General features: G+C 44.3%; 5 protein-coding genes across 5 annotated transcripts; 3 read left to right on the top strand and 2 right to left on the bottom strand.

The window, feature by feature from the left end:
- Positions 1-432: 432 nt before the first annotated feature.
- On the bottom strand, positions 433-1682 carry B0H65DRAFT_477097 (ketose-bisphosphate aldolase). Its single transcript, XM_062827409.1, has one exon. The coding sequence runs from the start codon at positions 1385-1387 to the stop codon at positions 521-523; it is 867 nt and encodes a 288-aa protein (XP_062677334.1). The 5' UTR covers positions 1388-1682; the 3' UTR covers positions 433-520.
- A 10152-nt stretch (positions 1683-11834) lies between these two features.
- On the top strand, positions 11835-14920 carry B0H65DRAFT_435005 (SET domain-containing protein; the record flags this gene model as incomplete). Its single annotated transcript, XM_062825172.1, has 4 exons — positions 11835-13162; positions 13383-13482; positions 13827-13886; positions 13973-14920. The coding sequence occupies 4 exons, from the start codon at positions 11835-11837 to the stop codon at positions 14918-14920; spliced, it is 2436 nt and encodes an 811-aa protein (XP_062677333.1).
- A 1561-nt stretch (positions 14921-16481) lies between these two features.
- Positions 16482-18564, top strand: B0H65DRAFT_306639 (uncharacterized protein). Its single transcript, XM_062823225.1, has 3 exons — positions 16482-16690; positions 16800-17999; positions 18104-18564. The coding sequence occupies exons 1-3, from the start codon at positions 16688-16690 to the stop codon at positions 18224-18226; spliced, it is 1326 nt and encodes a 441-aa protein (XP_062677332.1). The 5' UTR covers positions 16482-16687; the 3' UTR covers positions 18227-18564.
- Positions 18565-19474: 910 nt separating this feature from the next.
- Positions 19475-23301, bottom strand: B0H65DRAFT_477091 (adaptin N terminal region-domain-containing protein). Its single transcript, XM_062827408.1, has 3 exons — positions 22547-23301; positions 20060-22482; positions 19475-19980 (listed from the first exon to the last, which is right to left on the bottom strand). Exons 1-3 carry the CDS (start codon positions 22846-22848, stop codon positions 19832-19834), a joined length of 2874 nt encoding a protein of 957 aa, XP_062677331.1. The 5' UTR covers positions 22849-23301; the 3' UTR covers positions 19475-19831.
- A 316-nt stretch (positions 23302-23617) lies between these two features.
- B0H65DRAFT_511830 (Mago nashi protein) lies at positions 23618-24406 on the top strand (the record flags this gene model as incomplete). Its single annotated transcript, XM_062828527.1, has 6 exons — positions 23618-23655; positions 23719-23756; positions 23835-23930; positions 23990-24053; positions 24116-24203; positions 24266-24406. 6 exons carry the CDS (start codon positions 23618-23620, stop codon positions 24404-24406), a joined length of 465 nt encoding a protein of 154 aa, XP_062677330.1.
- Between the last annotated feature and the right edge of the window lie 733 nt (positions 24407-25139).

The following is a 25139-nucleotide window of genomic DNA, read 5'->3' as shown; positions in this document are numbered from 1 at the left end:
GTTTACCACCTTAGTACCCCTTTTTATTTTATCGTTGTCGATGTCGCATGATCGTCGTTGTTAAATCCCGTTTTTTATAATTATGGGACGCCCTTTTTTTATAACTATGAGCTGACGTTGGTAGGTGGGTGTTCATTCACGGTTCAGTCTCTTTTTACAATTATGAGACTTTGGAGTTTTGGGGTGGTGAACGGTTAACCGCTGCGCCATTTGACCAACGCTCCGAACCGCCCGGCTTGTTGGAAGCAGGTCGAGAAAAGTGACTTATGTGCCTCGGGCTGCGGGTTGGAGGGTTATCGGACAGAAGGCAGGTGCAGGTGTGAGTTGGAGGAGAATGGGATGAAAGGTTGAGGGCATTCAGGGGTTTGGAGCGCAGGTACAACCCTAACCCTTTGTTGTTGAGGAGAGGTTTTAGGGATGATGGGATATCACTGGTCTTCAATGGAGCGTGCAGGATTGACACGAAGCTTACGCAGCCTGGCTCCGGCTTCATCTAACATGTAAGTATCTACAAGCACCGTTAAGCCTTCCCAGCACTTCCCAACCAGTGCATATACTGCTCAATAGCCACCTGCATCGCCTTGGTCCCGGCCTCAATCACGCTCGTCAACGGCTTCCCCTTCATCTCATCCTGAACCCTCGCATAGTGATTGTTCATCCCCTTGTTGATGTTGACCTTCGTCACACCACCAGCCATGCACTTCCTAAAGATCTCCTCATCAAACGGATCCGCACCATGCAACACCAGCCTAACCCTCTCACCCACCCGGTCATTGATAGCCTGCAGACGGTCATACTCCAACTGGATGCCCCTAGGGCCATACTCGCCATGCACGTTTCCAAACGCCGGAGCCAACATATCAATGCCCGTATTGACAAACTCCTCAGCCTCCTCGGGGGTCGTCAAGAGCCCTTCCAAATCCGCCGTCTCCGCCACGCCGTCCTCGCCGCCCTCGATGCGCCCGGGCTCCGCCTCCGCGGCGATGCCGCGCTCGTGGCAGTACTGCACCAGCTCGGCCGTGAGCTTGAGGTTTTCCTCTTTTTCGTAGTGGCTCATGTCGCACATGATGCTGTCGAAGCCGTCGGGGATGTCGGCGGCGCGGCGCACCAGCTCGGGCGTCTGCGCGTGGTCCAGGTGCAGCGACACGGGCACGCTGGCGCTGTGGGCGGCGTCGGCGGCGGCTTTCACGAGCGAGTCGCCCGCGTACTGGATGGCCCAGGGAAAGAGGAGGACCATGGCTGGAGATTTGGCGGCCTCGGCGGCCTTGACGGTCGCGATGATGGATTCGATGTTGTAGCAGCACATGCCGGGCACGGCGTAGCCGCCAGCTTTGGCTTTGTTGAGGATGGACATGGTCCGGTTCTCGGAGAGGGGTGGGCGGCCCATTGTTGCTGTTGTTTCTTGGTGTTGATTTTGGTATGGTGTTCACGAGGAAAAACAGAGAGGCAGGAGTGGTAAGTGAAAACAATTCGAAACTGGTTGGTAGAGTAGACCAAGTTGCTGTGGTTTGTCTGGTTATGCTTTGGAAGGTGCTTCTGTCACTGACGAAAGTCGCCTCACCTACCCTCACAAGAATGATCGACTACAAAAATAGGCAGTACTTACAAGAGCCGTGATTAGCCAGTAGCCGAGTATCGGGAATAGTTTATCCTCCAAAGTGTTGCCAAGTTGGAGGATGTCATCGACAAGTCTCCGGATTGGGCAAACCGAGGCGGGCAAATGTCCATAGATGACATGACCCCCAACTTTACCCCCAACTTTACCCCAGATTGCCAAGCCGAAACCCCGACTTGACCCCGATCGAGTTTGGATGTTATGCATCTCTTTTAGCCTAATGGTGACGCAGTACGTACCTAGCGGGACATTTTCCGAAATCGGTAGCTGGGTAGACTCAAACTGGTCCCTGGATAGACTAAACCTACTTTTATCGCTAAGTAAGCCCAGCCGTCCAGCCAGCCGCTCAGCCCAGCCCAGCCCAGCCCAGTATACTGTATGCAACGTGTATATTGTTGCCTAACCGCCGCTACTGTCGCGCTGTCTATTAGCGATAGTTAGTCTTATATAATTGAATAAAGTTATCGCGAGATCTTACCTTGGGATTGAGTAACCGTTTATAGCGATTATCCCTCGTCTTTATTATTATTTAGTATAGTATCCTCAACCTCGTAGTATTTATTAATATACCGCCCGCCTACCCTCCGTACATTGCGTATTCGTTTAGTAAATTAGACTTCTAGCCTAGCCGACCAAAATAATTAGCGCTAACGGGATTTAATTAGAATCGCTAGTAAAATGCCCTTAAATCCGAAAAGTCCATTTCGAATAGTTATTCCCAATAGGAGTACGACCCTTATTACCGAAATTTAATCGCTATTAATCCGCTATCCCCGCGAAGAGCAAGTAAGAACGTGGTTACTATAGTCCCTTAACGAGCGCGCTATTATTAAATAACGAATTCCTTTTTTTTCGCCTTTACTTTTGCTAATTCGACGACGAGCGAGACTGCTATTTATTTCGTTAGGTTACAATAATCAAGTCGTTGCGTTCAATACTTTATAAGAATACGCTGTATAATAAAGTTTTATAATTTAATTATACGGTAATACGAAGAGTAAGAAGAGGGGAGAAGAATAGTTCATTATACGTATTAACTATTATAACCGGTCTGCAAGAGTATTGCACAGCGAGCAGTCGTGTAAGGTTAAAATGCTATATTTAATAAAGAGGAAAAGGAAGATTGCACTAGAAGGGTATAGTTAAAAGAAGGTTTTGTATAGGTCGCTTAGAGCGTACAGGCCAGGCAGTTATGCGGGTCTAGCCCACTAGAAGGCTCGCATCCTTATTGATAAAGCAAGCTCCCTATCGATAAGGCAAGCTCCCTATCGATAATGTAGGATACGGCTTGGTATTAGCCAAGCTTAACCCCTAGGCTCTAGCCCTATGATAATTACTATTATATATATAGTCGCGTTTATAAGAGTAATACCGGGTAAGGAATTCGAAATACTACTTTACGTTGATTCGATTGTTTTTATTAAGCAAAGGTCGTATTGAGGAAAAGGTAAGGTAATTAGTAGTTTACTAAAGAGATTAATAATAGCTATAATTACGACGTTGATATTGCTAACCTTGCTAATAATATTATTTATTGATAATAGATCCGTCGCTATTATAAAGAGACTATTAATATTATTATCAAAAGGTTATTTAGTATTGCTAGAATAAAGTTTTATTAAATTGTTTATTATTTAAACGGTACTTTAGATTTTAAAATTAAAGTACAAAACGTTATTTCTATTTAATACGTTAACGGTAATAATTTAATATTAGAATTGCGTAGTCTTTGAGTCCCTATTACTGCCTAGGAGGTTTTAAATATTTAGAAGCGTATTCGCCGTATAAAATATAGTCCTTATTCTTTGACGAAGATGCTCTTCGACTTTTTAAAGTAGTATAAGAACGTATATAGTATCGAATATTTTATCAATTACAACCCGCTCTTTCCTAACGAATAGAAAATAGCGCGAATGTTTTGGATTTTCAACTAATATATAGAAATGTAGAAGAAGAACCCCTATATTTTACTAATTAATAATATATATAAAGTATTATTACCCTTATTAATTCAAGTACTCTTTAATTTAATTATTTTCTAACTTAACCGCTTTTATAGGGTCTAATTAATTGACCCCTTTTTTTTCTCTATTAATTAACTACTTTAACCTTCCTTTCCTCGATATTATTAGTATCGATGTATTTAATTATAATTTTAATATTACTTTCGGTCTTTCGAACGGGAAAAGGTAAAAAGACTTTGAATAGTAGTTTAACTATTTAAAGAAGCTCCAAGAGGATTACGAGATTCCGAACCCCGCAATACTTATTACTGACTTTAATAAAAGGTTTAAAAAAGCCGCTATTACTACCTACCTAGACGTGCTATGCCAACTGTGTATATAGTATATTATAAAGAACGTAAACTACTATATTAAGAATAAATAAGTATAGCCTTCCCTTAATAGCAGTAATAGTAGTAATGATCCTACCCCTAGTACTAACCTATTAAACCTCCTACTAATTATTCGGGATTTAAATAATTATAATCCTAATTTCCTATTATACTGAAGCTCCGCGGCGGCTAACGATAATAAGGCTAGCGATAATAATATTAACGAAGAAGACGAATATATTAATAATAACTTAAAAGAGGACAACTTAAAAAAAGCTAACGATACCGCTACTATTAACTACTTTATTTAATAATTTAATAATAAGTAAGGAATTTGTTAGGTAATTAAAAAATGAGTAATTAAAGTCGTTATTCTACGTAATCGTAATATACTTGCCTTCAACCTTACTCGTTAATTCTATTTAAATATATACGAAGGCTTCCAAGCTACTTCAAAATAAGTAATTTATATTAATAATAATAATTACTTTAAGTAGGTATAGTATTTAATAGTACATAAGTTTAAACGATAGATTCGTATATATTGAATAACCATTATCTTTAACTCCCTTCCTCTTTACAATATATTATATATTTTTTTCACTAATATTTTTTAACTTTCTTAACCTACTTTTATAAATACTACTTCCCTTAGATTAACGAATCTAGGAATTATACCATGTTAAAATATAGGAACTTTAGTATTAGGATAATTAATAGAATCGAATTTATATATAGAGTTATTAAACGCTTCCTTAAGAACCGTTTCTCCTCTTTAAATTAACTATACGAATATATACGTTCTACTTGCTACTTTCAAAGAGAGGTATTTAAATTACAATATATTATAGCGAAGCAATCGTATTTATATAAACATAAAAGGGTGGGAATATTTAATAATTTAGTATTAAAAGTATGTAAAAATACTAACTTTTTATTATTACCCTTATAAATGCAATTAGAAGTCCGGTTAATTAATTTCTTCTTTTTTTTTGTATATAGGTAGCGCTATACCTTTAAACTTATATAGTACTAGTACTACTATACTTATAATAATTAATTAAGAGACCCTCATTAAGATTTAAATGCTAAATATAAGAAAGTATTTATAACCTAATATAGTTTGCCCTATAAATACTTTATATTAAAACTATTATAAATAGTCCCACTATTAGTATTAACTATAAAGAATATAGATATATATTAATAATTAAAATTAAATAATAATATTAGATTAACCGAAACTAAGCGGCGTATATATATAATTTAAGACCTTATTATTTTATTTAGCTACCGACGATAAATAATTATACCCGATTTAAACTTTACTAATTATATACGTAGAATATCGGAACGAAACGTTTTAAATTCGGAAGTTCTTGAACTATATAATTTCGAAAGTAATTAAAGCTTTATTCAACCTATTACTACCGTACCTACTACTACCGTACTTATTAACCGCAACTAATATAATAATCACCGTATACTCTCTCATAACGAGCCGCCCCGCCAGGCAATATAGCGAAATACCTAAAGAAGAGGGAAGGTACTAGCCTGCTAAAAACAATTTCAGGCTAAAAGAAGGATTTAATAATAAATAAGTTAAATTATGAAAAAGGATATGAATAATACTATTATAAAAGTTATAATACGATTTACATTAACGTTAACACTTTTTCTAATATTCCCGCAATCGATTCTAATTCCCTTACCCTCGCCTTTTTATTCTCCAATTCCCTTATAGAAAACTGTAGCGCCCTCCCTATCTCTTTGTCCCTAAATTTAATACTAGTTGCCAAGTAATTAAATATAACCGTCTTATAATTATCTACTAATTCATAGCGGCTCTAATTAATTTAATTATAGAATACTAGCGCCCGTTAAATAATTAATACTAATACCCTAGTCCCAACTAACTAGAATTTCCTTCCCCCTTCTAATTAATAGTAAAATAATTTATAAAGATAGGTTATACTAATAAGGTAATATAATCGAACTCTAATCTTTATAGTACCGCTTCTAATACCTCTAATATATTCATAGGAATATATAGGGGCTCTCTAGTACTCTAAGCAGTATTTATATAGCGGGTATCAAAATTAGGATAAGTACGTACATTTTAGGCAGTAATTATAGCAAGTATAATATATATAGCAATAGGGCTAATATAGAAGATAATAGTATTACTACTAATTATAGTATTAATACCTTTAATAGTAGACAATTAATTAAATTACTAGCTCTGAATACCTTTACGTAAAAAATAACAACGACGACGTAGATTTAGCGATGCGTGGGCATCGATTATATAGCCTCAATTGCACAGTATATTAGGCTGGGCTAAGCTAGGCTAGGCAGCTGGTTGGGCGGCTGGGCTTACTCAGCGATAAAAGTGGGTTTAGTCTATCCAGGGACTAGTTTGAGTCTACCTAGCTACCGTTTGCGGACATTTTCCCTAAGGGGGAACTACCTCACAGTGCTAATTTCCTTCCTGTCAGAGTCATAGAGAAGGGAAAAGTTGTCAGATGTGACAGTGCAGTTGGTTAATTGAAGAGTGTGTGTCTAACTCGCCCAGAAGGTATAGGGCTTCCTATTTATTAATGAAATAATTGCTTAATTTGAGAACTCCTCTCTTTAACTATCGCTATTATAACCGTTTAAACTTCTACCGGATCGAAATAGATTAATTTTATTTCTACGAAACTAATATTATTCTTCGGATTAAGGCTATTACTATTATTATCCTCTCTTCTCCTTTATTTTCTTATTTAAATAAAGTTTTTTTTAGTAACGCTAATATTGAGAGATCGTCGGCGTTTCTAACCGGGCCTACTTAGTAAAAGCAAAGGCTAAAAGAAAGTATTACTATTTAAAATCGTATACGAAAAGGTAGGCGGACAATTTATATTATAGGTAGCAAGTCTATTTACGTAGGGATTTTAGGGAGAGAATTAGTATTATTATTAAAAGGGATGGGGGTCCGAGTAGTAATTATAATTAGGATTAATTGTAAACGAGCGAATAAGATCGAACGAAGCAAGCGCGAGGTTTTCCTAGTATACCAGCGAAAGAGTAATAATATAGGCACGAAAAATGTACAGGGAGGAGTATTATTACTAAGGGATAAGAGCGATAGCGAAAAGTTACTACTAAGGAACAAGAGTAACGGTATTACTAAAGAAGATAAGAATAATACGGAAAGGGTATTGCGAAAGATTAAAATAATGAGAAGAAAACTCTTCAGGCGTATAAGCGAGGTATAGAATATTTAAAAAGAGGATTAAATATAATATAATGGGTTTATAAGAATAAAATATAGCGAATAGTCGTATAAGGTTAAAATACTATATTTAATAAGAAAAGAAAGAGAGGAAAGACTACATTAAAAGGGTGTAATCGAAAGAAGGTTTTATACAACTAATACTAAGACCGCACAGGCTAAGCAGTTATGTGGGTCTAGCCAACCAGAAGGCTCGCATCGCAGCTTATCGGCTTATCAGGCCGGCAGGCTGCAGGATACAGCTTGGCAACAGCCAAGCTTAACCCCTAGGCTCTAGCCTCATGACAGTAGAGGTATATATTTCCTTACTATAATTATATTATTCATTTCCTTTAATTACGAAGCGAACTTTTATTTGTAATAACCGACTATATTTATTAAATTTATATATATATATTTATACATAGTTGAGGAGTTGCAGACTTTTAGTGCGGGGAACGTTTTTATTAATTTTAATTTATAATATTTTTTTTATATTTATCGAAATATATTTCTTCTATTTATTTGAAAAAACTATTTATATTATAATATTCGAAATCGCGGTAAATCTTTAGGATTAGAAGGAAATTTTAATGTTTAATAGAGTTTAATTTACTACCCTTAGAAATTAGGCGCTTAATTTCTACCTTCGTAGTTATTTTGCCCTACCATTACCTAATTAATTAAATAAATCTCTTGACGTTAAACGTAGCTTCTTATAATTCGAATATTAAGAAAGAGATAAGCTTAAGTAAATTTATTATAAGGCTGGTAGTAAAAGTAATTGGTAATATATTTGGCGAGGTAAGGTAATTAAGTATAAAGTCGATAAATATTTTGCTTTAAGCGGTGAGTTTTATTAATTTTGAAATAGTTTCGTTATTATTTTTTTTAAATTTATTATCGAAGATTAATGGTAGGAGAGGGGTAAAACCGTTATTTTCTATATTTTAAGTCGCGTTGAAGGGTTTGAAATATTGTATAGATAGTTAAGGAGATTAATTAATTCGGTTGAATAAATCGGTAATTTCGTTACTAATTAGCCTTAATCCTTCTTTAAATTATTAAAATTCTTTAAATAAATTAAATTTTCATTCAAGAGTATATTACGGGTATAAACGATATAATTAATTTACGGGTTCCAAATTTAGTAAATAAAAGAGGTAATATAGCTAATAAGAAATTTAATCTAAGCTTTTAATTGAAGTTTCTTACGCCATTATTCTTTTTTCTATACGGTGCTTATTATTGGGTATATTTTATAATTGTAGATACGTAAACAATTAAAGTTAGGCGTATAAGCTTCGGTTTATACCCTTTTATAGTAGGCTACGAAAATATAAAATTATTCGTATAGTAATTTCTAATTATAAACATACTTAAGTAATTGGTTAATAAGGTAGATTGAAGTTAAAATAATTTAAGGTTAGAAGTTATAAAGGAATTTAGTACTATTTATTATTATACGTGCCTTTTTTTTAATTATACCCCCTAAGCGTTTAGTACCGCCGTTTTGAATTTGAATGTTAGGTATTGAGGGTTCGAAAATAATAAAGCGTATAATTAGCTTGTCCCTAACGTATTAATTATTAAATTTATGATTATATTTAATATATTTGATTTTAATATTATATTAGTAATTAATTGTATCGCTAATTGAAAAGAGTCTTTTAGCTATGGTTTTAATTATTTAATTCGCTATATAAATATTTCAAATGAATTTAATCTATCGATAAATAATAAATATAATATATTTGAGGTTACCTTTCTCTATTTTATATTTAAGGAAATTAATGGCGAAACGTTCTCCTGGGTTAAACCCCCTATTTCGTAATTTTTATTTAATTTATCGTTTAATTTTTAAAATATTGTACGCGTTATATTAATAAATAGTGGGCCCTTTAAATTTAGTGCCTTCGATATTATAAAAGTATTCGAGGATTTGAAGACCGTAGTAATTAAATCGCTTATACTAGAGTTTAGTAGGCATTTTGTATGCGTGACGGCCAGTGAAGGAATTAAAGCAATTTCGATAAATAAAGAAGGCGGCGCGGTTGAAAGAGAGGAGTAAATATTTAAAGATTATTTAGTAATAGATTTTTTAAAGGAAATAAAAGAGTAAACCATTTAACCGACGAGGTAATTGTTAGGGGGTTTATAATCCTAATAAAGATTTTACTTTCGAAATAGGTGTAATAATATAAAATTTATAGTAAAATCAAGGTAGAAGGTTACCTCTTTTAATTATAATTTTAGAATTTTCATTTTTCCCTATATTTTTACGTTAATAATTCTAAAACCCTTAATAAGTATTTAAAATTTATTAGTTTAGATATAGTTTTTTAAGGACGCCATTCGAAACGAAGAGAAACGATTAATTTTATTAAAGATATAAATAGAAACCCCGGAATCGAAGATTATAAAGTTTTTAAATAAGTAAATATTATCCTTACCGCTACTCTTATTAAAAGTATTTTATTTAATAAGAAATATTGAATTGTAAATATTAATTTTTTATTTCCTTTAATTTTTTAAGGTAGTAATCTACGTAGAGGCAATAAAACGGTCCTATATTTAATTCCTAATTTTTTTCCTTTTCTTTACTAATTTCGGGATACCTTACGAAATTCTTATTAATAAACTTCTAAGTAGGGCCGCTTAGCTTTTATTTAGCATTATTCCTAATTTTAAATATTAAATACTAATAGCGCGTTATTAAATAAGAGCTTTATTCGTAAATTTTATAAAGCGGCATAATACTTCCTTTCTTTTTCGGCCGTAGAAAATCTTTTGCGTTTTTATCTACGCTACGTCTCTTCTTTGTGTTTACCTTCCGCTTCTTTTTATAATTAAAATTAAAAGTGTTTTCTTTATTAAATACGAACTTTTGCGAACTAAAACGGTTAATACCCTAAACGCTACGAACTATAATTTTCTTAGAATTAATTAATAGTATAATACGTTTTAATATATTAACCCTTTTAAAATTAGCGGATACGTCCTTATATTTTAAGGATATTTCTTCGAATTTGTTATCGAATTTCTAGGAGTTGTTAGCTTAGATAGGCTTATATTTACGGACTATATCGATAAAGTCGGTAAATTATAAAGTAAAGGAAACTACTTTATTAATTACGAATCTTTTCCCGTTTGTAATAAGGATTTCCTTATCGGATAATTACTTTTCGAAGTCCTTAGGTTGCTTTTTTATAATTTCTTTAATAAAAATTTAATAGTTTCGACGAATTTTAGCAATTTAATTAATAAATCGATAATTAATTTAATTCTTAATTTCTCTAAGTTAATCGCGGGTAGATTTATTCTATTCAAATAAAGTATTGGTGTAGTAAATAATGATATAGGTATTTATTTAGTTACGAATCTAAGTATTAGCGTCGTTAAAATCTTTCTAATATTTATAGCGAACGTTATATATATTATTAATTTAATTATATACTACTTTCCCAGTACTTATTAGGTTAGTAGAAGAGTTAATAACTATATCTTCCCTAATATCCTACTCGGTATAGTATTTATTATCCTCCTTTTCCTTTTTTTCATTTTCTTTTCCTAAATTTCTTTCCTTATTATCTTCGTTAGCGCCGGCGGCAGCTTCTTTTTAAAATTAAATAACTATAGTAGCTTTAATAATAATACTATTCGTATTAGTAGCTATAATAATAATTACGACCTTCTTAACCCAGATTCTTCTATTGAATTTAACGAATTCTTTCTTTACTACTACAAGGCGGTCCTTTATTTACTTAGTAAAGAAGAAATCTTCCGGCTTGGGGGGTAAAACCCTTTAGATTATAAGTCCTCTCTTAAGTAACTAATTATTAAAATCTTAATTATTACTAGCGAATCTCTGAAGAACTTTATATTAGTTGGGCCAATCGGAAGGGGTATTGAGGATAATTATAATAACCTTATCGGTAAATTCTTTTAATAGAGATATAACTAACGTTATTAATTTCGTAAGGATATTGCTTATAATCAATAATTGTAGCATTAATCATGAATACGCAAATCAGACTATTAATTATCAAATATAACAATACAAAATTGATTAATTGAAAAGTATGTATCTAATTCGCCCAGAAAGTATAGGGGGTGCTCGGGTAACCTAGATATGCCCAGAAATTAGGCAATATCAGGTGGCTGGAGCGCTAACCTCCATATGGTATGGCTAAAACCACCCTTGAATCTGACAAAAGTCATCTGGTTATGAAGATCACCTCGTGGCCCAACCCTTTGACAATTTAGGCGGGGGCGGGGGTGAGGAGGAGGAGCGGCTTATGTAGCCAGGTCTCGGTGTAAGACCGGTGGGTCATGCCATGTTGCTGTTCATCCGGAAACGGCCTTGTTCGTCTTGCAAGAAAACGAAATGACGGTCTCGCCGTGGGGGAAGGTCGGCTTTCCCTCAAGTATGGGGAATCGAATCTCCGCAAGGGAGTGACCGTTGCTTGGACGACGAGCTTACCATACTCACCTTTACAGGACACATCGACCAGGCCTTACGCTTCCACAGTGACTCTTCCCTACCTGAAAGCGACTCAACACTCACTCATCACTGCTCACTTACTGGGAGTCGCGCCCACTGACCGAATCAAACTCAAGACATCATGTCGGACACAAAACAACCGGTGGCCTTCATCGGCCTCGGGGCCATGGGCTTCGGCATGGCCACTCATCTCATCAAGCAAGGCTACCCCGTAACCGGCTTTGATGTCTGGCCCCCAACCCTCGAGAAGTTCTCGGCCGCCGGCGGTCTCACGGCCTCCACCCCGGCCTCGGCCGTGGCCGACAAGCCGCTCTGCGTCTGCATGGTAGCCACTGCGCAACAAGCCCAATCTGTGCTCATCGACGGGCCAGACGCCGCCGCTCCAACTCTGCCCCAAGGAGCTGTCCTCCTCCTCTGCTCCACCGTCCCCTGTGACTATGTCCAATCTCTTGCCAAGCAGCTCTCCGCCATTGGCCGTCCGGACATTCATCTGATCGACTGCCCTGTCTCCGGCGGTGCCGCCCGCGCCGCCGACGGCACCCTTTCCATCATGGCGGGAGTGCCCTCCGAAGAAGCCCTTGGCAAGTCCAAGCCGCTTCTGGAAGAGCTTGCGGACCCAGCCAAGCTGTACATCGTCCAGGGCGGCATCGGCGCCGGCAGCAACATGAAGATGGTGCACCAAGTGCTTGCGGCTGTGCAGATTCTCGCGGCGAGCGAGGCCATGGGGTTTGCCACTCATCTGGGACTGGACCTAGCAAAGACGAACGAGGCCGTTCTCAACTCGAATGCGTGGAACTGGATGTTTGAGCACCGGACGCCGAGGATGTTGACAGGCTATCAGCCCATTGCGAGTGCGACGGTGATCATTGTCAAGGATACGAGCATCATCACGGCCGAGGCCAGGAGGAGCGGGTTCCCCACGCTGATGACGAGCGTGGCCGAGCAAGTGTATTTCTCAGCCGTAGGAAGGGGATACGGGGCGGACGACGACAGCGGGCTGGTAAGGCTGTATGCCGAAGGCAAGGGCAAGGTTGGACCGGTTCAAGGGACCGCTGGAAGTGACGAGGAGAAGCTAGCGCTGGTGATCGGACTGTTGAAGGGGATATTGCTTTGCTCGGCGGCGGAGGCCCTGGCTTTCGCGGATAAGGTTGGACTGGACCTCGACCAGGTGTTTGACCTGTGTATCAACGCGGCGGGAGGAAGTCGGATGCTGAACAAGTATGGCCCCAGTATCATCAAGGCTTTCCGGGAGGGCACGGCGAGGCAGGGATGGACTGCTGCCGAGAGCAAGACGAGTCTCCAGGAGGTTGCAGATGGTCTCTTTGCGGCTGTTGAGGAGGCTCAGAGACTTAAAGCGCCTGTTTTCTTGGGCAGCCAGGCGTTGAATGTCATCCGGCTTGCGCTGCAGTCGAGCCCAGCTGGAGTTGCGGCGGGGGCTGTTGTGAAGGTGTGGAACTCGACAAGCGCATAAGGTAGATATTTGGACGAAAAAGATGGGATGAGAAGTCGAAGATTCAAATAGTAAAGTCGAAGGTCTCAAGGCGTCTTGCTCCCAGTTGCCGCCCCTTTGCTGACTGCTGATGTCTTCTTCCTCGACGAGATTGAGTCAAGTTTTCAACCCTCCCATCTTCCACTGCCGTCTCGCTTCTTTCTACACGCGTCTTGTGAGGCTGATCCTTCTCGTCTCCTGGTTTCCATACCAAAGGGTCGAAAGCTGTTCAGGTTTACCCTTCCAGCCGGTCACGATCCGCTCAGAGCAAGATCATCTGGTGTCTTTACCATTTTTGGTGTTGAAAGGAGGTTGATTCCATTGGCACTCTGGGCTTGCCGTAACGGTTTCCTTGCAGGTGGGTCTCAGGTGCGCGTGCCCTAATCCACAGCGGCAGCTGCCACTGTAGCCCCTACAGCCGCTCCCCGCACTCCCGGCAACGGTGCTCAGCCGGCGAAGCTTGACCCCTGCCTTCTCTTGTCTTCATTCACGGGAATTCGCGTCTCACTTCCAAAGACGCGTACCGACAGCTTCCAGGACCGCGACCAGAATTCCAAAACCACCCAGAGCGGCACCTTGGATTCACTTCCACTTCGAACTTGGAAATAGACATCTCCTGTACAGGTCAAAGCCAAGATGGAGAGAGCTTTCCGTCCTCACTTCTTCAACCACGGGAAGCCAGATGTAAGTCCCGTCGTCCAACTGCATCCCACATCCAACAAAACTCGAGGCCAGCTTGAATTCGTGCTGACTTGTCTTTGATAAACCAGGCCAACCCAGAAGAGACAAGAAACTGTCACTGGTGTCAGATCCGATCCTTCGCCACCCATACTCAGCTCCCCATCTCCATCGTCAACCACGAAGACGATGCCTTCCTCAACCCAAACTTCCGTTTTATCGACCACTCGGTGATAGGCAAAAACGTTCCTGTGGCCGACCAGTCTTTCCGTGTAGGCTGCTCCTGCGCCAGCGACGAGGAGTGCATGTACTCAACATGTCAGTGTCTCGACGAAATGGCGCCAGATAGCGACGAGGAAGCCGATCCCTATACCCGGAAGAAGCGATTTGCCTACTACTCTCAGGGAGCGAAAAAGGGACTGTTGCGAGATAGAGTCTTGCAATCCCAGGAGCCCATCTACGAGTGTCATGAGGGTTGCGCCTGTTCCAAGGACTGCCCAAACCGAGTGGTAGAACGCGGCCGGACTGTGCCGCTACAGATCTTTAGGACCAAAGATAGGGGTTGGGGCGTCAAGTGCCCCGTTAATATCAAGAGGGGGCAATTCGTGGACCGGTACTTGGGCGAAATCATTACTAGCGAGGAGGCCGACCGGCGACGAGCAGAGTCGACTATTGCCAGACGGAAGGACGTTTATTTATTCGCCCTCGATAAGTTTTCCGACCCGGATTCTCTAGATCCCCTACTGGCCGGGCAGCCGTTGGAGGTCGACGGCGAGTATATGAGTGGGCCTACTAGGTTCATCAATCACAGCTGCGATCCCAATATGGCCATCTTTGCTCGGGTGGGCGACCACGCCGATAAGCATATCCACGACCTTGCCCTGTTCGCCATCAAGGATATCCCCAAAGGGACGGAGTTGACATTCGACTATGTCAACGGACTGACAGGGCTGGAGAGCGACGCGCATGACCCGTCAAAGATATCGGAGATGACCAAATGTCTCTGTGGAACTGCCAAGTGCAGAGGCTATCTGTGGTAAAGGGGAGGGTGTTAGACGGTTCGTCGTATCTTGTGGTGTCCCAAAAAGATCACTTGACGATGCGTTCCCCGCAAACCCATCTTTTTACCTGATGGCCTGACTTGCCGTTGCCCTACCACTTGCAGGCTAATGCAACCGTTGCAGTGAGGCGAGTGCAATACCAAGCATCCGTCGCTGAAAAGAACTTGTAAGTCGGCGTGATCGGGTCTGTACTCCAACAGCGCCGTGTAGATATTATGCGGGAAAAGGCAATTATGGTCTTGCCACTGCGCCGAAATCTTGATCTGAGCCATATCAGTAATGAACGGATGATATGCTTGACTTGGGTGGGCTGTCAAAGCTGCTCAGCCATCATATGTTGATGTAGGAAAAGACGGATTTAGATTGGGCCCGGATTTAGTCAAGGGGATCTGCGCCATCTAGATCGTCAGATCAGGGAATTGGAGACGGATGACGGGAGCTCGGGCGTTTAGACTTGCCATGATCTTACCGGGCCGGCAGTGTGACGGGACGGGATCGCATCACAATGACAAAGTCCCCCTCAAACGTCACTCTCCATGTCATGAACTTGTCTGGACGTTCATATGCATTCGTCATGAAGTTTGTTTAGTCCTAGTCTAGCACATTTCATCAATCCACCCATCCATTCATACCGCCATCCCGTTCCTTACCCCGACTTGAAATCTAGAATTCCATTCTTCTCCAATTTCCTTTCACGCTTCTGAATATTATCAGAAGCTCGAACTCTTTCAACCAGTCAACGGCCTCGGTACAACCTGAGACACCGCCAACCACCAACCACCATCCCCGGACCCTTCAAGGGAATGAAACGAAGCCTCTCTCACCGCGAGAACGCCCGGGAACGCCCTAGCAAGGACTTAGCAGCCCCAGACCCGGCTGGACTACGCTAGCAGCCCGCGCATCAGCAACTTTACCTTAGTCAGGGACGGTGACCCCTACAGGGCATAAACCCCGCGCAACAGATCTGCCTGTGGGGGTTCACCCTAGCATCAAACACACCACAAGTGCCTGCCTGCCGAGAGCGAGACGTGCAGCATCGGAGGAGCTTTTCAACGGGCGAACAGGGAACCAACTGCCAGGGTTGAAATCCATCTTCCAACACTCAAGAGAAAAGGGAGAAAGAGTTGTCAACTGAACAACAACTTCGACTTTGGCACCACGTTCAACTTTACCTTCTTTGCCTCATTTTGTTCGCCCTTAAAATATCCAGCGAGGCTCCAGACGTCAAGAACTGCTGACGAAAGGGGCAAGGGAAGATCCGGAGGTAACGGGCCGGGACCCAGCAAGCAAGACGTACCCGAGAAGGACGGAACGGGACGCGATACGACGCCCATTCAGGGGAAACATCCACTTCCGGCACTGCCTGGTGCATACCGCCTCGTGCTTTTTCATCTCTTTTTTCCGAACCGGCGCAAAACTCTCAAACGGCCTACTGCGCGTTGCGAAACGACAACATTCGTTGGCGCCTTCAGGGCCAATCGCCGGCCCGGGCCGTCATGAACTGGCTATCCAGGCGGCTGGAATAACATAACCCGAGCGAGCGGTGGCACCTAGGCAGAAAGTGAAAATGGTTAAAGGTTGTTGAAGGGTTAGATCAAATCAGGCAAAGAAAGAAAGAAAAAGGGGAAAGGTAAACAAACTTATATCAGATATACAATATCCGAGTGAGAGAGGAAGAGAGAGAGAGAACCTTGTTGGATTTAGCGGCATAACCGGAATCATCCATCTCAAAACGAAAAAGAGAAAATGGTGTGTATCACGACTATCTCTACCTATCCTGTTAATCCAATCTCCAATTCCATCCTAATCCACACAAAAGTCTCTATCTAACTCGTACTTTTCTGCTTTTTTCTTGTAGGGTTGCTGTATATCAAGATCCTCTGAGGAGGAGGGCGTAACAGGCCCTTACCCAGCCGGCCGCCGCGCATCCCGGACCTCTGGTTCTTCCCGAGAAATCAATGCCCGTCGGAGTCGGAGTAGAGGTACCAGATCCGGCTCAGAAGCTCCCGAAACCGCAGCCGGGACACCAGCAGGGTCACAACTCCGCGGCATAGGAGGCGGTTCGTCAGTAACCAATGACGATCGACAACCCCTTGCTTCTCACCCTCCTTCGGGGGCAACAACATCATACTCTAACCAACAACAACAAGAACGACAACAACGAGAACAACGACGAAGAAGTCATCGTCGCCATTCTTCTCAGCACCGTGGTGATCGTGGAGACCGTGGTGGTGGTGATCGCGGAGACCGAGACAGAGACCGCCGCCACTCCCGAAACCTCTCCCAACACATCAACAAACCCCTCAAACGACACGAGTGGACAAGTCACAGCAGGGTATGGACGCGCGCGGCTTTGGACCGCGAGCGGGCCGAATTTTTCGACACCAGAGTCACGGGCAGGCAGGAGGTGTGGCAGACTATTCACGCCGCGCTTGAGATCTTGTGGCATCAGGCGCAGGAGGATGCGGCTGCGGCTGCGCAGAACGGGGATGGAACGCTTGCGGCAGCTAGCGATTACGAAGGTGAGGGATCTCATGGTGATGCGGACGGGGATGAGGAGGATGAGAATTACGACCGGGCAATCGCCCTAGAAACCGCCCAAACCATCCTCAGCGCCGCCGAGATCACGCTTCCCACCGGCGATCTGGCACAGGGAGGAGCGTACGATTCGTTGGGGAATCATTACTCGCTACCGGAACACATTGTTTCGGATCCGATGAATATTTCGACCAGTCGACCGGCCTCCGAGGCGGCCTCCGAATATGGAGATGAAGATGAAGAAAATGGGTACGCAGATACCAAGGGCACCATGTCGGTAACGGATGGAGAAATTATGACCGAGGGCGACGGCCAGGATGGGGCTTTGGAAAGTGGTGATGAGGTTTACTCCTCTTCCGAGCGTCATCGCAGGGAGGAGAAAGGCAAAGCGGTGGTGAACGTCAAGGATCTGATCACTGTCAGGGCGAGGTTGAGTGATGGGTCCAAGGATGTTAATGTGCAAGTTGACAAGGGGGATTCGGTACGGGTTCTTGGGAGGAAGGTTGCTGAGAAGGCCAAGGTACGTTTGCTTATTCCTTCTTTTCCATTCCCTTTCTTTCCCTTCGACTTTGTTTTATGCAGTACAACAACAGCTAACGGTTCATCTTCCGTCTGCTCCTCCAGCTCTCCTCCGACAAAAAGGTCCGCATAGTCTACATGGGTAAGATCCTCAAGGAAACCTCCACCCTCCCCGACCAAGGCTGGAAGCAAGGAAATATTGTCAATGCCCTGGTTTTCAATCGGTAGCCACATTGTAAACCAGCGGAGTTTGACAAGAGAGTTTCCGCCATCACCAACCCCCCGCCTCCGCCTCCGCCTCCCCCCTCCAGGGGCAGGAGACAACAACGACATCCTGCGACGGCGAACACGGCCACGGCTAGTTCCAGTCGACAACAGCCTCCGCAGCAGCAGCAACATGTTGCGACGGACCGTTTCCTCTCGTTACAGCTGTGGCGAGTTGAGACGATGCCTCAGTAGGGTTATGACTGCGGTATGCCGACGTGCCGGCATCTGGTTCTGTTTCCTCACCTTATTGAAACACCCTACGGCGCCGGCAACATCATCAGCTCATGAACGATAGGCCACCACCTACCTACCTGCCTGCCCTTGGTTGAACATCTCAACAATATCTCTACCCTAATATCACGGCACCCACCCTCTTACAAATGTCGACGCACCTGCTCACGGGCGCATACGACCAACCGTTTGGGTGTACCACCATCACCAACCACCATTAACATCATCACATTTCATCATCATCATCATCATCATCATCTCTTAACCAAGGTAAGGAAGGTCATATCATTAGGGTACACAACTACGGAACTTATTACGATACCAATTCACTTTTTTACCAGACCACTCCTGGGAGGACAGCTAGCTACACAACACAGCTTTTTTACTTAATAAGTCATGTCATGTCATGATTAATGACGGAACAACTTTAACGGGAAAGAAAAGGAATGGAATGGAATGGTTGGAAAACACGCTCTGCTCATACGATACGATACGATCGATACCTTACTTATACCCATACCCATACCCCCTTTTCTTCTTCTTCTTCTTCTTCTTCTTCTTTTTCTTCTTCTTCTTTCTCTTCTTCTTCAACTACTATTACTACTTTGTCTTACATACTCTTCGAATAATTCGGGACTTCTTAATTGGATAAGGAAGCCTCTTTTTTTTTTTTTTTTTTTTACTTTTAACCAAGGTATTTAATCTTACTTTTTTGTACAGGAGGGATATGGAGGGGAAGTTGCTCATCCACCCAGCCACAAGTTGGGCACGAGCGGGCAGGGAGGGAGCATGGGTGGACATTTATTTGTAAATATAATAATATCTTCCAAGAGGAATTGGGAGATGGGATATGGATACAAACTAAGAGTGGGAACCTGGAAAAAGGAAGGGATGATTGATGGATGAGATAAATGGGGGATGACTGAGACCGAATGGATACAGCTAGAATTGAATGCAAACAAACACCATGCTCATTTCGTCTAACATTGTCTACGGGATATAATGGATGATTGCACATGGCTGCTGGTCTTCTCTGGAAAGTTGGACGTTCGTCTGTCTTTAAATTTTATCTTGCATAATTCATACTGTTTTGGGGTTCATCCTCTGCTTTTGTCTTCCTCATCCGCAAGTAAAAAAGGGGAAAGGAATGACATAAAGGTTTCTTCCACAAAGACATTGACTAGATGATGTGTAACAGAAACATCGTGATGACAACAACTGAAACAAACGCAAAAGGTGGAAAGAATGTCAAGTGATGAATTAATCGCTATACAACCCACCCAACCACCCCATACATCATCTTTTTCATCTCATCTATACGGAGAGAAAATCTGTTCAAGCGGCGGAACCAATCTTGTTCAGTGCCTTGAGGGAGCCAAGGCTGAGGGCCAACCCTTGCGATCTGCTGCGTATCCTCAAGAAACCAGTAATGGGACCGTCTTCGCCTTCCTTTTCGATGCTCAAGTTTGCTAGGGCGTCCTCGCCTGTGGAGAGTAGGGAGGTCAGCAACGATGTTTCCCAGATTGAGAGGTAAACAAGTGTGGAAGGGAGAGAAAAACTTACCGAAAACGCTTCTTGCGTAAAGGTTGGCGCTCAAGAACTGGCAGTCACCCTTCAGACTGGCCTCGGGTGTCAAGCAGTTCATATTTGTCGATGCCATAAGCAGGTCCAGGAACTCACGCAGGCTCTTCGCCTTGCTGTTGATATTGACCTTGTTCTCCCACTCAAACTCGGTCCACATGGTGCGGAACTGGGTCTCAGTGCAAGTGGCCGGTTGGATGTAATCCATGATGTCGACGTGCAAGTCGTTGAGGATGACCACGTGGGTATCAGTAGAGTGAGCACCCTCATACACAACGTTGCCAAAGATGACACCGGTATCCGTGGAGGAGACCTTGATGGTACACTGAACGTTGTGGAAGTCGTGAGGTCCAAGGTTCTGGCTTGTCGGCTTCTCCACAACCTTGAGGTCGCCGAGAGTCGCGAACTCGACGGTAAGGTTCTGGAGGGTCTCGGTTGTTTGGTTGACAAGTAGCACGTCTAGTACAATGTCGAACTGGTGAACCTTAACATAAGCCTCAGCATAGACAGGGTCGGAGAAACCGGTAAGCTGGACAACGCGGCTAAGCTTGCCAGAGAGGTCCTCGCCCGCACTGTTGTCACCGCCAGTGGCACGCTCGAGATCGGCGTCGAAAGCATCAGCCCCATCCGTGGCATTCTTCTTGGAAAGCTGGCGGATGAGACAAACATCGTCCACCTGAGTGGCCGTCTTTGCCTTCTGGTGGGCCTCCTTCGCTGCGCGCTTCTTCTCCTCAACCTGAACCATCGCCCTGAACGCCTTCCTGGTATCCTCAAGGTAAACGGTCTCCAGCTCCTTGTGCGCGGTAAACTCAGCAAGGGAGCGCACGCAGCTCATGATGCGATCCACCGAATCCTCATCAATAGGAGCCTTGACAAACTGCGACTGGCCAACCCGAATGACGGAGATCATGATGAGCATAGCCTCAGCGCGAAGGGCGTTAGTGCGAGCCTCTTCCGAGGAGATCTCGGCATGACGCATGACAAGTTTGGTGAGTGTTGAGGCGAGAACAGTGGCAAGGTAGTAGTCACCATCCAAGATAAGTTGCCTGAGAGGGGGCTTCGACGAAGCCTTAACAGCCTCGAGGCGAGCAGCAGCTGTAGACTGGCTGGTAAGAGCAGTCTCGGTAGCGTATGTGCCATCAGCGAGGACCTTGCGTGAGCCAGTGGGCGCTGCCCTTGAGCCATTAACCTGCTCCTTCTCCTTCTCCTCAGCATCACCATCAACATTATCCAACAACCGTTGTTCAGATGCCAGGATGGGGATCTCGCCCAGGCTTGCCCGAATTCTCTTCCACGCGTCCCTGATATCCTTCTCTTCGAGCGAGTACTCGCCGATAATCCAGAGAATACCGCGGTAGATCTTACCGGCGCGGACTTCACTCAGAGTATCTACCAGTCTCGCAATGATTGCTGGCCTGAGCTGAGGGAACTTCTCGACAACCTCCTTGACAAAGTTAATAACATCGACAGCAGAGTTGTTGTTGAAATCGGCAATAAAGTCCATGAGCAAGCCGACGACGCTAGCGGCAACCTCGGAAAACTTGATGGCGCATTGATGGATGGAGTGAATAAGAAGCTGGCGGTATTCGTTGTTCTTCTCGTACTCCTGGTCAACCGTCTTTGACAGCTCCTTCTTGAGCAAAAGCACGACTTCCTCCACATTCTTGCTGGAAACCATCTCCAGAGCGATCTCGAGACCCTTCCTCCGCACGTCAATATCCGTGCTAGAAAGAACGCGCAACACTTCCATGGTCAGGTCGTCCAGGACGCCGGGGTTCTTTTGGCGAAGTTGATCGACGCGGTCCAGAACGATAAGCTTGACATTGTTATCAGCCTCCTTGATCGCAAGCTCAATAAACTTGCTAGCAGCAGCCTTGACAGCGACAGGGTTGTTGGTGAGAGCCGTCAACGAGGAGGCCGCTTCGTAGATAACGGTCGAGGCACTAGCTTCCAGAAGGTCAAAGATGAGACGGAGGTAGCGCGCCTTGTTCTGGGTGTTGACAACAGCATCTTTCCTGATAAACTCCAGCTCGGCCAGCTGCAGAAGCTCATCTGCGTTGGGAATACCGTCAAAGACGGAGCTCAGATAGAGAAGAGCCTTGTCGTGATCGATGCTGGCAAGGGCGGCGAAGCCATTCCGCTTGCAAGTTGGGTCGCTTTCGCCTTCGAGGAACGTGAAGATCAAGTCCGCAGCATCGGGAATAAGCGATGGGGAGTGCTGGTGAATGGAAGCGACAGCAAAGACGGCGTTCTTTCGGACATAGGCATGGCGATGTTCGAGACAGCCCCGGGCTGAGGAGAGCAAAGGCTCGAGAAGTTCGGCCTCCCGCAGCTTGCACAGGAAGCGCAGAGTGTTGCCTCGGATGTACTCGTTCGGGTGTTGCAAGTCGTTTCGGATGCCGTTACTGCGAGGCAATGGCTGGTCAGCTTGAGGGGCCAGCATGCCCAGACGGACACGGAGGGCCTTACCATACTAGGATGAACTCCTGCTTGAGCTTCCCTTGGGCATCAAGCTTGGGGCAGATCTCATAGTAGAAGTATAGGAGCTTCTTCAGGGGCTTGGATTTAGAAGGCATTACGAATCGGATAATGTGCATGAGCAATTGGGGCATGGGATCGCCATTGAGCATGATGGTAAGAATGCGCTTCATGGTCTCGATCTTGGTCTCGTCGGTGCCCTTCTCGAGCTGGGTCTTGAGCTCCTGCACGGTTGGGGTGCCGTCGACGGCATTGTCCTTGACCAAGCTGTACGCATTTTCGAGGAACGACATGTTGGAGAGCTGGCGGCGGCCGGGCCGTCTTTTTAATTAAGTTTGGTAGAAAGTAGCTGGCCGGGAGTCCTGAAGAGGAGTCGGGGGTCGGAATTAGAGAGGGGCGGGTGTGGTAAGTTGTTGTTGCCCCGTTGTAGGTTAGGTGGTGCTAGTAAATGGATGGACTGAGTGGCTGCCTCGAGCTCCTGAAGAGTGACGATGAGCTGGCCTCGTGCTGGATGTCGTTTCCTCCCCCTGGACTGACAGGTCGGGTCGCGGTTGGCGGGGAATCAAGAGACGGCTGCGCAGTGAAAGGGTAGTTTGGAGTGCGCCGGCGAGGTGAGAGAGCGGTGCATCACCTATGCTTGTTGTTGATGTCTAGGTCGGTCAATAATATCGAGAGATGGCCCCTGGGAGATGTGGCATTCTGGCCGGCCGCAACACCACACAGGGAGCACGGACCCGACGACACCCTCGCGGCCTCACCAAGCCTCCATCTCCTGGCCGAGTCTGCCATTTGCCAGCCTGTTCATAACAGTGGGAGGATCACGTGTCGCTGTCCGCTACCAGCTGCCAGACAGGCTCGTGAACCCGAAGTCAGCCTGGAGCCCAACAATGCCCCTGGGCCAAGCTGGGTCAAATGTGGGGCCGTGTGCCCCGCCAACTTGTCACTGGAGCGTTGGCGCGCGCGGGCGCGACTTTCAAGGTTGCCCATCCAAAGCGACAGGAACCAAGCCGGGGGCTGGATCTTCTGCCTTGCAAAGACTACTGACGGAAGCAACAAACAGCCATGTCAGCCGCCAACGAACCCTTCTATCTGCGCTACTAGTATGTAATTCTCTATGGCTTTCAATTTACAGATTGAACATGGTATGCTAACGACAGACTTAGCTCTGGCCACTCGGGCCGCTTCGGCCACGAGTTCCTAGGTGTGTTCAGCCATTGGCGCCTCGAGACGCAAGCTCCCACGTTTTCACGACCACGATGCTAAACTGTCAACACTACAGAGTTCGACTTCCGCGTTCTCGGCGACGGACGTAGCGCAACTGCCCGATATGCCAACAACTCCAACTACCGTAACGACAGTCTGATCAGGAAAGAGAGTACGAAACACTGTTTGGCGGGTCGTGGTTTTCCACAAGCTGACGAGGGTCTCTTCTAGTGTGCATCAGCTCTCTGGTCATTGACGAGATCAAGCGCATCATCAAGGACAGCGAGATTCTGAAGTACGACAGCCCGTCTACCCTTTCATACAAACGACTTGGAGCAGCTGCTGACAGGCCAACAGGGAAGACGATGAGAAATGGCCAACCAAGAACAAGGACGGAAAGCAGGAGCTGGAGATCCGCATCGGGAACGATCACATTTCATTTGAGGTGCGTCCTGCCAGTCTAGGAATACATCTTTACGGAATTTTCAGAGCTAATACGGGACATAGACTGCCAAGATTGGATCGATCAACGATGTTACGGACTCGGCCGACCCAGAAGGCTTGCGCGTCTTCTACTACCTCGTTCAGGACCTCAAGGCGCTGGTGTTCAGTCTCATTGCCTTGCACTTCAAGATCAAGCCCATCTAATCGCCCGACACGATCGAATACCCCGAGTTTGATATCCGTCCTCAGAATGAAGGAGAGGTTCTTGTGGCATTATGTGGCGTTTTCCGAAGGCGTTCTTTTCTATCTATTAGCGGCGCAGATGGGTTTCTTAAAACTGGGTTTAACAAGGAAATTTAAGGACTGGCATAATCGTCTACAATATCGACATACCGCTCCACTTCTCCCCGAACCTGAGAATCGCCATGGTCGCTTGCGTCAGCTATTGACAGTCACCAACCAAACGGAGTGAGGCAAGGTATACGATGCAGTTTCCAGGCGGAGATCGAGTGTTCCCGAGTGATGGAACACCAACATCTCATTACAAAGCACACCAAAAGCATGGCGCTTTACAGATTCGAGCGACAAATCCGATTCGTACTTGGAAAGACATTTGCCATGGCTAGTCATGAATCACGATTGATCAAGTGACAAGGCTGGGCTACCAACTACCGCTAAAGCTCATCCGTAAGAGATTTACCAAAGGCGCTAGCTAGGAAGATGAGGGAATCCCATTGGACTGATTCCTCATATGCAGCTAATCCCGCCGTGCATATGCTTCTTTCTCACCAAAACTGCCGGGTTCAGTAAATCTCTTACGACTGGGAAAAAGCGGTATATAGCAACAACAAGGCCCGTACATGTCGAGGTAAGAAGTTAATCGATCCAACTTTCCGACTTTCCACTTGCTACCGGGCTGTCATTGGCCGTAGACCGG

This window comes from Neurospora tetraspora (genome assembly GCF_033439725.1).
Source record: "Neurospora tetraspora strain CBS 560.94 chromosome Unknown B0H65scaffold_8, whole genome shotgun sequence".
Classification (NCBI taxonomy): Eukaryota; Fungi; Ascomycota; class Sordariomycetes; order Sordariales; family Sordariaceae; genus Neurospora; species Neurospora tetraspora.
This window is presented reverse-complemented; position numbering and strand designations above follow the sequence as displayed.